The sequence below is a fragment of the Schistocerca cancellata genome, chromosome 1 (assembly GCF_023864275.1).
Source record: "Schistocerca cancellata isolate TAMUIC-IGC-003103 chromosome 1, iqSchCanc2.1, whole genome shotgun sequence".
Classification (NCBI taxonomy): domain Eukaryota; kingdom Metazoa; phylum Arthropoda; class Insecta; order Orthoptera; family Acrididae; genus Schistocerca; species Schistocerca cancellata.
In genome coordinates, this window is record NC_064626.1 from 349016201 (window position 1) to 349034973 (window position 18773).

Below are 18773 nucleotides of genomic sequence, written 5' to 3' on the forward strand. Positions count from 1 at the left end.
GGTTGTTGAAATACTCAGTATAGTACAATGGTGAGAGGTACAACTCCTTCAACCTCTTCCTCTATTTTTTCACAGAAGGAGAAAATTAAAGTTTAATAAATGTTTCCCTCTGCTTTTGTATGTCTCTTCATCAGTGTGCTGTGGCTTCATAAGTAGACATTTATTTGTCTTTATTTTGCTATTCTTTATTGATGTCCAGTAAATGGAATGGAAATATTGTGAGTTGTGTAGAGCTTTAAAGTAATATCCAATCTCTTTTTCCATTGTGTTGGTAGTTAGAATAGGTTATGTTAATTTAATGAAAGCTATTTACATCAAACTGTTTCAGAGAATCTCATTTAATTTTAAGTAGGTTTCATGTTGTTTTTATTCTGCACACTATATGCAAACCTCAACTGAAAATTGTTATTTTAACACACACATAGTTCCTTAAGAAAACTGTAGTAAATCTGATGTATTCTGTTGTAGGACATTGTTGTTCTCCTGTTACAAAACAATGCAAAAGTTGATGTAATAAATGGAGAAGGCCAAACACCAAGAGACTTGGCCAAAAATGAAGATGTTGCAAAACTGCTTTGGGCTGCAGAAAAAACAGACATGCGCCACAAAGAGGAAAGGCTCCTTGCAGCAGCGAGAGAAGGGGACCTAGACACTTTGAACATTTTGGTAATTATAATATTAAGAACTTGCTGGATGTGTTTTTTCTTGCACTGTAATCCAGTATAATTTGTTTAATTTTCAATAGATAACTACTCACCCGTGAACCATGGACCTTAATGTGGTGGGGTGGATTGTGTGCCTCAACAATACAGATAGCAGCACCATAGATGCAGCCTCTATGGATGGGTATCTGTTGAGAGGCCAGACAAATGTATGGTTTATGGAGAGAGGCAGCAGCCTTTTCAGTAGTTGCAGGGACAGTAGTGTAGAGGACTGACTGATATAACCTTGTAACATCAACCGACATGGCCTTGCTGTGCTGGTACTGTGAACAGTTATAAGCAAGGGAAAATCACAGTTGTTGTTTTTCCCAAGGCCATACAGCTGTGCTGTATGGTCAGATGATGATGGCATCCTTTTGGGTAAAATATTCTGGATGCAAAGTAATCCTACACTCAGATCTCTGGGCTGGGACCACCCAGGAAGATGTCATCATCTGGAAAAACAAAACCGGCAATCTATAGGTTGGAATGTTAGATTCCTTAATTGGGCAGGTAGGTTAGAAAATTGATAAATGGAAATGGATAAGTTGAAGTTAGATGTAGTGGTCATTAGTGAAGTTCAGTGGCAGGATGAACAGGACTTCTGGTCAGTTGAGTACAGGGTTATAAATACCAGATCAAGTAGGGAGTAGGTCTAATAATGAGTAAGAAAATAGGAGTGTGGATAAGTTACTATGAAGAGCATAGTGAATGAATTATCACAACCAAGACAGGTACAAAGCCAACTCCTTCCACAATGGTACATGCTTATATGCCAACTAGCTCTGCAGATAATGAAGAGATTGAAAAACTGTGCAATGAAATAAAAGAAATTATTCAGCTAGTTGAGGGATATAAATTGAATTGTGATAGGAGACTGTAATTCAGTAGTAGGTAAAGAACATATATACTTCGTTCTGAAAAGACAATGCTCTACATGGGCTCAGAAAGAAATTATAGAATGGATTACACAACTCAGTAACATTGTTTTCTCAAGAGGATGGTCTACATTGTGCTGCACAGATGACTTATAATGTATACACCTTCATATATCCTTATAAAGTTATGAAACAAACAAATAAATTGAACTATCAAATCAATTTTATTCATGTTACAATTTATTGAAGTGCCGAATACCTAGATACTCAACACTAACATGCTAGAAAAATATGTGCAACAGAACTGACTTGTTCATAGCATTAGAATATTTTAAATGACAGTAGCACACACATTTTATTCATGTAAAGTTCAGTTATTAATTAAATTGGCCAGTCTTTATGCAGTGAAAAATAATCAGCACAAGTCTACAAGCCAGCATGCACAATTACAGTGGGAAGTAATTTGTTCTGTTGTGGCATAAAACAATGTCTCTACTTGTACAAAAATATCACTGCTCTCATTTACCATGATACAGTTCAAATTTAGCACAGTCCTTCAGTAATTTGATAAGTATAATTACAGTCTAGTGGTCCATTTAAGACAGTGCAGAATATGAATCACTGAGTCGAACAACAGTTCACTATGATGACGATGGTAGTCTGCAGTACATGTTGATCACATTGCAGTTCACTTTAAAAAAAAAAATCATTTATTTAGATTACAGATATCACTTGTTGGTAGTTAACATTAAAGTTTTTCTGTTTTGCGGTTGCCAGTGTGCATATATTCCATTATATAATGCACATTACTGTGGAATGATTCAACAATGAGCACCTGTCTGACGCAGATGTTACTTGTTTACTTTCAGACTGCAGACTGACCCTTTCATGACTGAGACTGGCGTAGGAATGAAGTGTTATTTTGAAACTTACTAATGGTTTGAAAAACGGCTGGTTTGGAATTAACTGCTTTTGATGCACTACATGAACTAATATGATTTTGTTTTATAGAAAATGTTGCTATTCAGCAATTTAGAAAAATATATGGAACTATTATCCTTATGCTATTGTGAATCCCCTCATTTATATGAATGAGTGCAATATTTCAAAACACATGAAATTATTAATTAGTGAGTTAATTAATTTTACTGAAGTCAGACGGAACAGAAAAATTAATGTAACGAAAGATGTTAGGTAAAGGTCGGAATCTAGCCACGATTACTACAAAATCAGCAATGGAAAATGGTCTTAGCAAGAAACTTTGATGTTAATTATTGTGTAAGATAATTAGCATTAGGTAATTTGAAAAACTTTACAGGAAAGTGTGAATCCTAAACTTTTGAATAGTATAGGTCACTTTCCTGAAATATAAGTAGTAGCTAAAAGGTTTCTATATGAGGCAAACAGCAGTGCTAACTTCAAGTAATTGTAACTTTTAAGTAATATAGCTGTAATGGAAAGAAGATAAAAATTAGTAAAAAAATATTGATTATTTTTGGGAGTAGAAAAACATAACAGATACAAAGGATCCACCTGCTTTGTCACGTAACCGTACATTGGTTGTACAGACAGGGTGTACAGGGTGATTCAGCTGCCTGTACTGATCCATTTTATACAACCTGCACTACATATGTTTCAGGAATGGTATCTAGACAGGTGACAGCCACATAATAGATATAAGTTCCTTCTCAGAGCTGAAAATATGAATGTATGACTCACTGCATTAATACGCTAATGCAATTTCATAAACAAAATTTGTACAATAGGTCTAAGATGTCTTTGTATACTCTACCAGTTATGCTGCAACATTTTGACAATGTGCTTCACATCTCCAGAGAGAACAGGCCAACAACATTGTTCTGTCATATGGGGTTGCGTAAAACCTCCCATTTTGATATCTCATGTTAAATTTCATTGTTTCCGATGAAACACACTTTATAAGGCAATGTTTTTGAGCCATTATGAATGGTTAAGTACTATAAACAGAATAAAGTTACAGAGACAATCAAACCTGTATGACTACACTGCTAATTACACAAAGAAAGATTGGAGACACTTGGATAAGAATGGAGGAAGTAAAAACAAAATCAAAACCAAACAATGGAAAATCCAGGATGGAATGTAACAAAATTATGAAAAGGATAGTTGCTAATCACCATATAGCAGAGATGCTGAGCTGCAGATGGGCATAACAAAAAGACTGTCACAAAATAAGCTTTCAGCCAACAACGTCTCTATTATCAAAACTAGACCACACCCACCCACCCACCCAGACACACACACACACACACACACACACACACACACACACACACACACACGTGCAAACACAAATCGGACACACATGATCAGCTGAAGCCAGACTACGAGCAGCAGCAGCAGCAGCAGCAGCAGTGCATGATGGGAGAGGCAATTGGGTGAGGGTAAGGAGGAAGTTGGGTTGGGGAGGGGGAGGGATAGCAGGGTAGGGGTGAGTGGCAGTGGGGAGCATACAGGGACGAGGTGGAGAGAGCAAAAGGCAGCTAGGTGCAGTCAGTAGGTTAGGCGGAGGGTGGGGGAGGTTAGGGGGAGGGGGTAGCAGAGAAGGAGAGAAGTAAGAAGACTGGGTACGTTGGTGTAATAGAGGGCTGTGTAGAGCTGGAATGGTACCAGGGATGGGGCTAGATGGGTGAGGACAATGAGTAACGACAGTTGAGGCCAGGAGGGTTACAGGAAAGGAGGATATATTGGAGGGACAGTTCCCATCTGCACAATTAAGAAAAGCTGGTGTTGGTGGGAAGGATCCTTATGGCACAAGCTGTGAAGTAGTTATTGAAATGAAGAATGTCGTGCTGAGTGAGAGGGTGGTCTAGTTATTTCTTGGGCATAGTTTGCTGGTGGCATACATACCGACAGACAGCTTGTTGGTTGTCATGTGCACATGGAATGCAGTGCAGTGGTTGCAACTTAGCTTGTAGATCACATGACTACTTTTTCAGGTAGAAGAGATGTGAGGTAAGGGGTTGGGAGCAGGGGTTGTGCAGGGATGGATGAGTATGTTGTGCAGGCAGAATACCACTGTGTGTGGGGTGGGATGGATAGTGGGCAGAATATTTCTAATTTCAGGGCACAACGAGAGGTAATCATAACCCTGACGGAGAATGTAATTCAGTTACCCAGTCCTGGGTGATACTGGGTTATGAGGGGAATGCTCCTCTGTGGCTGGACAGTGAGATTGTGGGAGGTGTTGGGTCAGTGGAAAGATAAGGCATGGGACATTGGTTTTTTACAAGGTTGGTTTCATAATTACAGTCTGTAAAGGCCTCAGTGAGACCCTCAGTATATTTCGAGAGGGACCGCACATCACTGCAGATGTGATGGCCACATGTGGCTAGGCTGTATGGAATAGACTTGTACACATGGAACAGGTGGCAGCTGTCGAAGTGTAGGTATTGCTGATGGTTTCTAGGTTTGATATGGACAGAGGCACCGCTGTAGATGTTTTGAGGTGGAGTTCAAAGTGTAGGAGGGTGGCTTATTGGATTGACTAGGACTAAGGGAAGCAACTGGGGGAGAAGGTGTTTAGGTTCTAGAGGAATGTGGATAGTGTGTCCTCACTTTCAATCCAGATCCCAAAGATGTCATCAGGGAATCTGAACCAGGGGAAGGGTTTAGGATTCTGGATGGTTAGAAGCATTCATTTAGATGGACCACAAATAGGTTGGCATAGGATGGTGCCATGCAGGTGCCCATAGTTCCATCCCGGATTTGCTTCAAAGGAGAAGTAATTGTGGGTGAGGATACAGTTGGTCATGACAACTAGGAAGGAAGTTGTTGGTTTGGAATCATTTGGGTGTTGGGAAAGAGTGTTAAATAGCAGTGAGGCCATAGTCATTAGGGATGTTAGTGTAAAGGGAGGTGGCTCAATAGTGATGAGCAGGGAACTGTGTGGTAAACGAACAGGAACTGTGGAGAGTCGGTGGAGGAAATGATTTTATATAGGAGGGTAACTTCTGGGTAATAGGCTGAAGGTGTTGGTCTACAAGAGCAGAGATTCTCTCAGTGGGGCCACAGTAACCACTCACAATTGGGCATCCTGGGTGGTTGGGTTTATAGACTTCAGTAAGCATGTAGAAAGTAGGAGTGTGGGGAGTGGTAGGGGTGAGGAGAGAGATGGTTGTGGGGAGAGTTTCTGGTATGGGACTAAGGAGTGGAGATCCTGCTGGATTTTTGGAATGGGGTCTCTGTGGCAAGATTTGTAGGTGGATGTATCTGACAGCTGGTGGAGTCCTTTTGTCAGGTAATATTTGAAGTTCAAAACAACAGTGGCATCCGGAGATGGGTAATTTCCTTGTAAGGCCATGTGGAGAGGTTTTCATGAGCCAAGCAACAATGCAGGAACAGTATGTGGGACTGGATTCTGGCTAGGGATAAGGAAACTTTTCTGTATTGATGCAGGAGCAATGATCCATGCTGGAGGGAAAAAAAATGTTAAAAAATATATAAATAACATAGAATTACGTTAAAAACCCCAAAAATACACTCAAATATGCGTGAAAAATCACGAAAAGAATGAAACGGATGAAATACGGGAAAAAAGGATGAAATCTTAGTGAGTACAATGATAGTGAAAGGCGAAAACCTACTAAAATTAGTGTGAAGACACAATGAGGTAAAAAGAAAAGATATTATTTTATACTGGGGGTTGAAAGTCTGAGGTTGGATAAGTGTGAAGGATGAGGACGGCAGATGTGACTGGATGAGGTGCGCAGTGGTGTAGAATGGAGAAGTAGTGGGAGTTGGAAGTGGTTGCTAGGATGAGATCATGAGGAAATAACATGTGAAAATATGGGGTAGTGATGCAGGGAGAGTGATCTATTTGAAGGTATAGGATTAATGATTTCGGTGGGAGTAATATAGGACATAAGATGCTGCACCAACAGTCAGCATGGTCTTGTAGCCGTCTGTTGTGAACGGCCAAAATAGTTGATACAGTGTGGCTCATAAGTAGTGTGTGCAGTGTGGTTTGTAAGGTGCCAAGAGAAACATAGGGGAAAAGAGAAAGGAGGACAGATATTGAGTGTAGTAATGCATTAGGTAATGCATTAGAAAATAGTAATGAAGGAAAACAGCACTGGGTTAGGATGGAAGAAAAAAACCTGTCAGGCAAAATCAAACAATGGAAAATCCAGGATGGAATGAGACAGTATTCTGAAAAGGATAGTTGCTACTCACCATATAGCGAACATGATGAGTCGCAGACACACGCACACACGCACTCACGCACACGCGCACACACACACACACACACACACACACACACACACACACACACACACACACACACACACACACACACACCTACTCATGGGTCATGTAGAGGAATCCTTTTTAAACACCCAGAATCATAAACCCCTCACCTGGTTCAGATTCATTGGTGACATATTTCTGATCTGGGTTGAGGATGAGTAACCCTAATAACATTCCTCCAGAATACCAACACTTTCTCCCCCATTCGCTTCATCTGGTTCTACTCAATCCAACAAGCCACCTTCCTACATGTAGAACTCTACCTCAAAAATGGCTACATCAGTACCTCTGTCCATATCAAACCTATTATAGTAATGCCTACACTTTGACAGCTGCCACCCGTTCCCAACCAAGAAGTCCCTTCCATACAGCCTAGCCATACATGGCCATCATGTCTGCAGTGACAAGCAGTCCCTCTCGAAATATACTGAAAGTCTCACTGAGGCCTTTGCAGACTGTAATTATACAACCAACCTTGCAAAAAAACTCCCATGCCTTATCTTTCCAGTCACGCAACACCTCCCCCAGTCTCACCGTCCAGCCACAGAGGGCATTCCCCTCATAACTCAGTACCAACCAGAACCAGAGCAGCTGAATTATATTCTCCACCTGTATTTCGACTACCTCCCATTGTGCCCTGAAATGAGAATTGTCCTGCCCACTATCCTTCCTACCCCTCTGACAGTGGTATTCTGCCATCCACCGAACCTACACAATATACTCGTCATCCTTACACAACCCCTGCTCCAAATCCCTTACCTCATGGCGCATACCCCTGTAATAGACCTAGACGCAAGACCTGTCCCATACATCCTCCCACCACCACCTACTCCAGTGTGGTCACTAACATCACCTATCCCATCAAAGGCAGGGCTACCTGTGAAACCAGTCATGTGGTCTATAAGCTAAGCTGCAACCACTGTGCTGCAGTCTATGTAAGCATGACAACCAACAAGCTGTCTGTCCACTTGAATGGCCACCGACAAACTGTGGCCAATAAACAAGTGGACCACCCTGTTGCTGAACATACTGCCAAACATGATATCCTTCATGTCAATGACTGCTTCACAGTCTGTGCCGTATGGATCCTTCCCACTAACACCAACTTTTCTGAATTGTGCAGGTGGGAACTCATGTCCTACAGACCGTAACCCTCGTGGCCTCAACCTGCATTAGTCATTATCCTAATCCATCTAGCCTCTTCCCTGTTCCCATTCCAGCTCTACACAGCCTTCTATTCCACCAATGCACCCAGTCATTTTACTTCTCTCTCTTCCTGCTACCACTGCCCCTTCCCTCTCCCCCACCCTTTGTCTAATCTACCAACTGTACCTAGCTGCCTACCCTCTCTCCACTTAATCCCTGCACTCTCCCCAGCAGCACTTCACTCTCCCCCACCCATACCCTGTTATCCCCCCCTCCCCCACCTCAGCCTCCTCCTTACCCACCCAGTTGCCTCTCCCAGCATGTGCAGCTGCTGCTGCTGCTTTGTAGTCTGGCTTCAGCTGTCTTGTGTGAGTTGCATTAATGTGTGTGTGTGTGTGGGGGGGGGGGGGGGGGGGGGGGAGAGGGGGGTGCGTGTGTCTTTTATTTCTGACAAGGCCTTGTTGGCTGAAATCTTATTTTGTGACAATCTTTTTGTTCTGCCTATCTGTGACTCAGCATCTCCACTATATGGTGAATAGCAACTATCCTTTTCATAATATGGAGGAAGTAAGGAATACCTCAGCCCCCCCCCCCCCCCACCACCCCAAAAACAAAAAAAAAAAAAAATTGGCTCATAGCCAGTCCTCACTTGTATTTTGAAACTGTGATTCCATTTGCCAACAGTCACCCAAAGCTTTGAGAAGGAATTAATATTGATTACATGGCTACTGTGTGTGGATTCCATTCTTGCTATGGATGGAGTGCGGGTTCCATAGATCAGATTGGAGGTGGGAGCTGAATCGCCCTATGTATTCCAAAGTCAGGATAATCGTATATTTAACTTCCTACATGAATCACAGACAATGGGATAAGTACAATTTTCATAAAACATGAATTCAGATATTACATATGTAAATGAAATATATACTAAAACTGTCCACCAATAAAAGCTATAAAATTATACACACCATATAAGGAAATTACAAACAGCAATAAAATTATCAAAATATGCTTAAGTAACTCCATGTTATACACAACTTGTAAATATGTAGTTTGTGTTACTGTCATATAGAAACAAAAGTTTTTTTACTATTTGACAAATATACAAAAGGAAAACATTTTAGACTGACCAGATAACTCAGTTTATTTATTATCGACTTATTCTATTCAAATAATTCGGTTTTACACAGTCTATCACTGGAGGTCCAAGACACAGCTCCATCTTTGCTCACTGTCACTCCTTGAAGGTGGTCACCCTCTGTCATTATACATGAAAAGAAAAGCAAACAAAAAAACTCTACATTTGCATATGCTCTAACAACCATGACACATTTTACATATGAAGTTTGATCCAAAGTAATGAGATTGTTTTATTGCATGGACTTTATATATCCAATTTTCAATTTTTTTATGTTTGTGATACACATGTACCTGATGTATGTTTGCATTTTCAGCTAGTTTGAGTATTTGATTTACTGTTGGCAGCTGAAGAGGTTGTACGTTTTTGAATAATTGGCAAATTTTTATTTTTTACAAAAAATGGATCAAAGAATTTTGGTTAAATTTTACTTGAAAAATGGAATCGAGTGAGCACTGCATTCAGAATGTTGACTATGTCTTTTGGGTAATTAAATGTGAGTGAGACAAGAGTTTACGAGTGGTACAAACATTTGAAAGGGGGTCGGGAAGACATTGGAAGAAACCCACTGCCCTGAATGTTCGAGCACATCAATTAGTGATGACAGTTTGGAAGAAGTAAAGAAAATGGTTCTGTGAAATCGCAGAATGATTATCAGAGAGGTTACTGATGATATCGGTATATCATTTGGCTCATGCCAAGCAATATTTTTGGATGTTTTGGCCATGAAATGTGTGTGTTCCAAAATTGTGGAATATTGACCAAAAATGACGGCGCGTAGGCATAATTCAAGAATTGTTGAAGGTTGTAATAGTATATGGGTATGACATTGAAACCAAGGCCCAATCATTCCAGTGGAAACTGCCTGAAGAGCCAAGACCGAAAAAAAATCAACAAGTTCAATTACCTGTGAATGTTCTTCTCACTATTTTCTTCACTTGCAATGAGATAGTGTACCATGAGTTCCTGCCTTATGAGCGTACGGTCAATAAAGAATACTACCTAGAAGTTGTGTGGCATTTACATGATGTAATCTGAAGAAAACAACCAGAATTTGACAAAAAACAAAACCATTGTGTTGCCTCAGCCATCATATTCACCCTGTAACTTCTTTCTATTCCTGAGGATGAAGGGGACCATGAAAGGATGTTGTTTTGCCACCATTGATAAGATAAAAAACAGAATTGCTGAAGGAGGGGAACACGATAACAAAAAGTGAATTCCAGAAGTACTTCTAGGGTAGTACAAAACACTGTCACAAGTGTTTTATATCTGAGGGGTATTTCTTGAAAGGGGATCAAGTTAGTGTTGATGAGTAAATAAAGATTCCTTAAGAGAAACACCAACTCCCATTACTTTTTGATCGCACCTTGTCTCTTGATTTTTAAAAATTTACAGCAGCATTTGATAGTTCAACCAAGTACTTATACTACCAATTCAGAAATTCATCTATGAAGTAGAAATAGTTTCAATTGGAAATTATTTCAACAACTTTCATTATATGACAGCACATGTAATTGAAAGAGAAATGGACACATATTGTTATGGCTCATTTCTTTGCTCCTTTCTGTGCAAGAGCAATGGTAAGTTGCAGATAGTGAAGGCTATTTTTGTTTGCATTGTTAAACTTTGAATCTCTGAAGGAGTTGAACACCATAACAAGAAGTGAATTCCAGAAGCACTTCCAGGATAGTAAAAAAACACTGGCACAGGTGTATTATATCTGAGGGGGATTACCTTAAAGGGTACAAAGTTGATGTTGGTTAATAAATGAAGATTCTTTAAGAAAAACAAAAACTCCCACAGCTTTTTGATCACACCTCAAATACACATTTACTTTTCAGACTGACACAGAAAATTATATAAAGTAATACAAAGAGATTGGAAACTGAGCCTCTATAACCAACTGTGTAATCCAAACACTTTCCAACGTGGCAAAGCATAAATCTTTACATACCACAAACAGTATATATCCATTATCATAACATCGTTACATAATTACTAATTGTAGTAAGTTAAATGGATGGAAGCTGTTTCATATCATTAAATGACTTTACTCAAATCAGAATAGCAGAGGCAATCAGATGAAAATGAATCAGATGGAAAGCAAAGTAGTAAATTGTTCACAAGTTCCTAAGTAGGCACCATTATTGTTCGAACAGTCCACAGGTGTACTGCCTATCCATAGTGTCCAACAAGCACAATATTTTGGCGATCAGACATGTCGCCATAATCAGGTGCACTTACGAACTGAGCTCCTGAGGGCGGGTGGTCGTCTTAAATCCCCTCCCCTCGCGAGGTATTCTATCTGCGCTCCGTGCCCACGTGCCAGCGGTCGGTGAGACGCTGGTGTCGATGTCTGTGGTGGTGTCGGTGTAATTGTCTCATCCGCCCTAGTCGCACATTCGTTTCCTTTGCTGAGCATCCTTTTAATTAGACTAAATTCTGGTTCCCATGCCCTGCTGAGGTTGTAGCCGCAATCTCGGTTGATGAGTCTGTCCCTGGTACGAATTTTGATAGCCTCTCTAACAACACTGTCCCAATATTTAGATGTCTGTGCTAGGACCCTGGTATGTTGGTAGTCCATTTCATGATTTTCAGACAAACAGTGCTCTGCGACCGTAGACTTGGTGGGGTACCCAAGTCGAGTGTGCCTCTGATGTTCTCGGCAACGATCTTCAATGGTGCACACTGATCGATGTGCATTTTCTTCCTGTATATCCCGTGACCTAGAGTGTCCTCTGCTCTTCTTTTGTCCATGATGTCCAGGAATGGTAATCTTCCTTCTGCTTCAGTCTCCATAGTGAATTTGATGTTTGGATGTATGGAGTTCAGGTGTGTAAGGAAGTCTAGGAGCTTCTCTCTTCCATGGGGCCAGATCATGAACGTCTCATCCACATAACGTAGAAAACAAGTAGGTTTCCATTTGGATGAAGCCAAAGCTTCCTCCTCAAAGTACTCCATATAGAAATTTGTGACCACAGGTGAGAGTGGGCTCCCCATTGCGACTCCTTCTGTTTGTTCACAGTATTCTCCATTAAAGAGAAAATACATGGAGGTCAGAACTTCCTTACACACCTGAACACCATACATCCGGACATCAAATTCACTATGGAGACTGAAGCAGAAGGAAGATAACCATTCCTGGACATGATAGTCAAAAGCAGAGCAGATGGCATCCTGGGCCACGGGGTATACAGCAAGAAAATGCACACTGATCTGTATTTACAAGCAGGTAGCTGCCACCACCCTGCACAGAGGAATGCGGTGCTAAAAACTTTGGTGCATAGTGCGCGCACCATCTCTGATGCAGATAGTCTGCCCTAAGAGCTGGAACACATCAAAACTGTATTCTGGAAAAACGGGTGCTCGGAATGGCCGATCAGACGCGCTCTCCGCCCCACCTCTACAGTACAGTGTGTGGAGACTATAGAAGTCACAGAGAAAGAGATAGCCACTGCCTATATACCATATACTGGCACACTATCAGGGAAAGTAAGATGAATATTAAGGAAACACCGAGTAGGAACTGTCTTATGCCCACCAAATAAAACGCGAGCTTTATGTGGAAGTGTCAAAGACGACCTTGGTTAGCGAAAGGCTGGCATATACCAGATTCCGTGTCAGTTTTGGAAGACTTATATTGGACAGACAGTGTGGACCATCGAAAATCGTTGCCAAGGACATCAGAGGCACACTCGACTTGGGTATCCCAACAAGTCTGCGGTCACAGAGCACTGTTTGTCCGAAAATCACAAAATGGACTACCAGGGTCCTGGCACAGACATGTAAATACTGGGACAGCATTGTCAGAGAGGCTATCGAAATTTATACCAGGGATGGACTCATCAACCGAGATTGCAGCTACAACCTCAGCAGGGCATGGTAACAAGCGTTGAGTCTAATTAAAGTTTTAAGTGGGCATGACGGATATATCCATCCACACTCTGCTATTGCACAGTGGGTTCGACGGATATATCCTTCCACTGCGTTCTGTGGCTAGTAGCTAGTGGGAATGAAGAGTTGTCGGCCTGCCGTTGACACTGTGGTATTAGTTGAGCTTCGTCCACTTGATGGCAGCTCTTGTCATGCAACACAGCGTATTCTAGGCTAGTTATAACATTGTCCTCCCAAGTGCGCGTCGACAAAAAGCGTCCTGTGAAGCAGCCGCAATAGCGTGCCTTTTTCGTCTGTGTTTACCGCAGCGTTAGTGAGTGATCTGTTGCAATGGCGAAAAGAAGTCGTTTATCAGATTCGGAGATTGAGAAGCTGCTTTTAGAAAGTGACGATAATTTCAGTGACAGTTCTGAAAGTTTTCAAGATACAGATGTTGAGGCTAGTGAAAGTGACTTCGATTCAGAAACATCTGACGATGACACACTACTGCAGCAGACGGTACCTAGTGAATTTGTGCGTGCTAGTTCAGTTCGTATTCAATATTTGTTCAGTGGTAATAGTGGTACAGTTGTGCCTCTAAAACAAAATGATGTGATGAGTTGTTTTATGTGTTTTGTGGATGACGCTTTGTGCACAATGATAGCTGAACAGACGAACTTACATGCAGAACAGTTCATAGCTTCTCATCCCAATTTAGCAGCATGCTCCAGGGTTCACAGTTGGCAGAATACTACACGCAATGAGGTAAAAACACTTATTGGAATGCTTGTACTTCAAGGAATTCTTCACAAACCAGACCACAAAGTGTACTTTTCAAAGAGGGAATCAGCTGACACACCTTTCTTCAGGAAAGTGATGAGTGAAAAGCGGTTTCATCTTCTATTGAAATTCCTCCACTTTGCTGACAATACCTCATATGATCCACTAGGCACTATCAGCAGAAAACTATTCAAAATTCACCCCATTATAGAGCATCACCGATGTAAATTCAGATCAGTGTACATGCCAGAAAGGAACATCACCGTTGACGAATCGTTGTTGCTCTGGAAAGGACGGCTTAGATGGAAGCAATATATTCCATCAAAGCGTAGCAGATTTGGCATTAAATTGTACGAACTCTGTGAAAGTAGTTCCGGGTATGTATGGGACTTTATTGTTTACACTGGAAAGGATACTAATTATGGTAGCCACTACCCAGATGAAAAAATAACCCCTCGAATTGTTTTGGAGCTTGCACACGATCTACTCGGGAAAGGCCACTGTATTTATCTTGACAACTGGTACACCAGTATGGATTCGGTGGACAAACTAACCAGCAATAACACCAATGTTGTTGGCACAATGCGGCAAGACAGGAAGGGGTTCCCTGACATAGTAAAAAAGGAAAAACTGAAGAAAGGGGAGTACATAACAGGGTACAAAGGCAAGCAGATGATAATGAAATGAAATGGAAAGACAAAAGAGATGTTGTTATGGTCAGCACCTTCCATGACGATACATTTGTAAATGTAAACTCGAAGAAGGAAATCGTTCAAAACCCACAAGTTGTCGTTGACTACAACAAGAATATGGGGGGCGTGGATAGGTGTGATTCGCAGTTACAAAGCTACCAGATGGCCAGTTGCAGGCTGAAAAAAATACTATGAGAAGGTTTTCCACCACTTGTTGGACATTGCATGCTACAATGCATACATTCTGTACAAGAAGCACGGTGGCGAACAAAGTAGAATGAGCTTCCTGATTAGTCTTGGTGAACAGTTGACCATATCTTCACCACATCAAAGGACATCAGTAGGACGCCCGCGTCGAACACCAAAAGCAACACGCCTTACAGACGCATTTTCCAGACCTTCTGCCACCCACAACAAAGAAAAGACCAACAACGAGATGTGTGGTGTGTATGAGAAAAGGCCTTCGCTAAGAGACTTCATACTGGTGCACAAAATGCGAAGTTTCCTTGTCTGCAGCACCTTGTTTTAAAATGTTTCACACTGAAAACGATATGTAATATTGTGAAAATACAGTTTTGTTAACTTCTGCAATATATTTTATTCATTTCCACCTAATACCAATTTAAATTCAACAATGAAAACGCAAAGGAAAGCGTGAGAACAGTGCGCAGCACCACCGCGAACAGGCGCGCTGGTGTATATTACTCACTGTGGAAGAGACGCGCTTGCACAAACTACCCACTTAACAGGTTAAGAAGGTGCTCAGGAAAGGAAATGAATGGGCGACTAGGGGGGATGAGGCAATTACACCGACGCCACCGTCTCACCAACCACTGACGCGCAGACAGTGAAGAGAAAGCTTCATGAGGGGAGGGGGGTGTAAGACGACCACTCGCCCTCAGGAGCTCAGTTTGTCAGCCCACCTGACGATGGCAACATGTCTGATTGACGAAATATTGTGCCCATTGGATACTACGGACCGGCAGTGGACCTGTGGACTGTTCGAGCAAGAAATACGCCAGGAGAAACTGAAGAATCACCCCATAATTGTTACTACATTTATGCTACAATGAGACAAGATGGTCAGTGACTTCATGGAAAAATGTTTGTGGCTGGATACAGAATGCTGATTGTATCCAGGCGTGCACCTCTTTGTCTGATGCAAATCAGTGACCACAAATTTCTTTCTTTGGGCTCCAAAAATATGAAAACTGCATGTGGACAGATCGAAGCTCTATGGAGGATGCATAAGGGCTTCTCACTGAGCCTACATGTTGTCAAGGCTGTTTTGACTATTCTGTAGAAATTTTGCTGGGTAGCTCATACACATCCTCTATGCAGTACCAATCTCTTCCCCATGTGATTTCAGTATTTGTAGAGCCCTGAGGAAGACTTTTGTGGCCGTTGATTTGCTTTGGACAAAGAGGTGCATGTCTGGGTACGTTCTGTAAGCAACTGGAAACATTTTTCCATGAAGGCCTTGACTGTCTTGTCTCACAGTGGGATAAATGTATTAAAAGTTATGGTGATTACTTTTGAAATAATGAACAGTCTACTTACTTTATTCCAGCCATCTTGTTTTCATTTTATTGCCCCTTATACCTTCACTAAACATAAAAATTAAATTCTCACGAAATTTCCAAAATGTCACTCATCATTCACTCTTGTCGAAACACTCATATTACTTTTGAGTTATTGTTATCAGTCAATTGGCAAAAATATTTTGCTTTGATGTATCATCATTACTTTAAGCACTGAATACCAAAAAATACAATTATCAAATCTCATTAGCATGTAAAACAAAATAAGCAGCAGTACATAATTAGTACTTTATCAAATATTGCCCTTTCGGACATCTCTCCATTTTTTAGTGTCATTCATTATGTACAAAATACTAACATATTACTTAACATGCAAAGATGTTTTATTACACGAAAACCATATGCATTTGTGCACATTTAGCTGTACCTTATTCATTAATGGTCTGTGATTTCCATCAAATCCTTTCAGTTCTAACCTCGTTACCCTAAGGAGTGCAGTCACAATAAAAAATGGCTCTAATGCAAAGTCAGGCTCCCTAACAATAGGTATCCAACCTAACAGATTTGTCATTACTCCGCATTAGTATTTCATCGATGCATCATTTACTTATTTTGTAATTAGACATGACTGACTTAAGGAGCGCAACTAAATGTAAGTTTATACAAATTTATTTGACTTTAGCACAGTAGTCAAGCCATAGTCACTGTACATTACAGAAAGTTTATGCGACTAGTTTTGTGAAGGTCAGTCACCATTATCAAATGTAACAAGTATGAAATAAGTCTGTTATTAATTATGAGAACCTGAAATATAAGTAAAATCTAACCATAAAACCTTTGGCATAGGAAGCAGTACTGTGACTTTATAATGTTAATTTAAACCTCGTTATGTGGTAATGACAAAGTAGCAACATTATAGCAATTGTTCACTGAAGCTTTTGCCTATACAGAACTTTACAATCTTGATGTTGTATATGTTGGATCGGGATCAGTATTGCCCAGCTACTTGCAAAGAGGAACCCGACAAGTGAAAATCTTCTTAATCTTAGCTATTCTGCTGTTACTGTGAAACATATATAGCTCAAATATGAGATGGAATCATTAACTGAAGCATCAGGTCGCATCTTGATGTCGTTAATGAAATATGACATCTGTGTGTGAGCAATGTATATTATTATCTGTGTACAGGATGTCCCAGCTATCTTGTCCACCCAAAATATCTCTGGAACAATAACAGCTATGGGAAAACGACTTTCACCTGTATCAATGTAAGGCTGGGGCCCATGAATGTACATATTTGGAAACACTCTAAAACGAAAGCATATGTGTTTTTTAACACAAACCTGTTTTTTTTTTTAAATGGACCTCCTATATTTTTTCTTCAGCAATCCATAGCATGACAAAGCACATACACAATGGCGTTGATTGCATCACAATATTCCCATTACATCTCGAGATATTGAGACGCGAAGTTGACACTTGAAACACCTGACATGTGCTGCTAGTGCACGTCCTGAGGCTCAGGCGTGAACCCCATGCTGCAGGATGGCAGCAGACCGTATTATTCATTTCGGATCTCTTGATAAAACGTGCGCTAGCAGCGCTTGTCGGGTGTTTCAAGTGTCAACTTCGCGTCTTAATATCTCGGGATGTAATGGGAATATTGCGATGAAATCAGTGCCATAAGAGTCGAGGGACATGAAAGGGAAGCAGTGGTTGGGAAGGGAGTAAGACAGGGTTGTAGCCTCTCCCCGATGTTATTCAATCTGTATATTGCCTGTGCTCACTGTGTTGTTTATATCTAGTTTGCTCTGCACTAGTTGGTTGCTGTGCTCTGGGATGTGATGTCAGTCAAGCTCACTTGCTGATTGGTTGGTGTTCAGGATGGCATCGGTGATTTTCAGGCAGCCTTGTTCTTCCATTTGTCGAAGTTTTCTGTGTATTACGCCATTCACTTTTGTTCGTACTTCAAACAATAAAATTTGCACTGTTTTGAACAATTGTCTACGTACTGTCCATTTGCTGTCTGCATGTCATTTCAGTTTGTCTGTGCACTCAAAAAAGTTGACACTGTAACAGTCACTTTCAATGCTATGCATAAATAGTTCACTGTCACTTCAAACAGTTCATTACAATGCCAAGTTTCTTCAAAGTTAGTGAGTTAATAATTTCTGTACCAGGATGGAACAGTTCTCACATGATTTGGTACCTAATGCTACAGAACTGCCCCGTTGTTCGTAGCATTGTCCTTGATAGCAGCAATATTGGTGATCGCCAATCTGTAAATGTAATTGTAATTGGGATGGTATATTTTTCTTGACATACACAAGACTGTATTTTGGATGACAATAACACACACATTTTGTTTATATGAAGTTTAGGTTATAACGTCAAGTTGGCCAAATATATTTCTAGGACGATACAATACATGTAAGCCACAGAGCAAGTAAACAAGGTAAGACAAGTGTACACTGTAACACTCAAATCAGCACTGAGTCCAAGTCTAGTGACCGCTGGCTGGCTGGCCGCTTAGGTGGCGCGGCTGCTGCATGGCTGGCAGACAGTGCTGCATGTAGAGGACGCGCGTAACTGCGCGGCAGCACTTTGAAAGATCGGCGAGTCACAACACTTTTCCCCCCTTTGAATTTTTTGCACTGGTCTTGATGGAGGTGGCCTGTAGATTGCTAATGTCCATAGATGTTTGTTTGACTGGCCGTAAAGTCTCGAGGAGG

At 41.0% G+C, this 18773-nt stretch overlaps 1 protein-coding gene across 1 annotated transcript in view; it reads left to right on the forward strand.

The window, feature by feature from the left end:
* Positions 1 to 18773, forward strand: part of LOC126173816 (oxysterol-binding protein-related protein 1-like) — a 419616-nt gene that overhangs the window by 56429 nt on the left and 344414 nt on the right. Inside the window, exon 5 of the mRNA XM_049920986.1 lies at positions 469 to 666. Coding sequence (XP_049776943.1) covers positions 469 to 666 — 198 coding nt within the window. The remainder of the gene's footprint in view (positions 1 to 468; positions 667 to 18773) is intronic.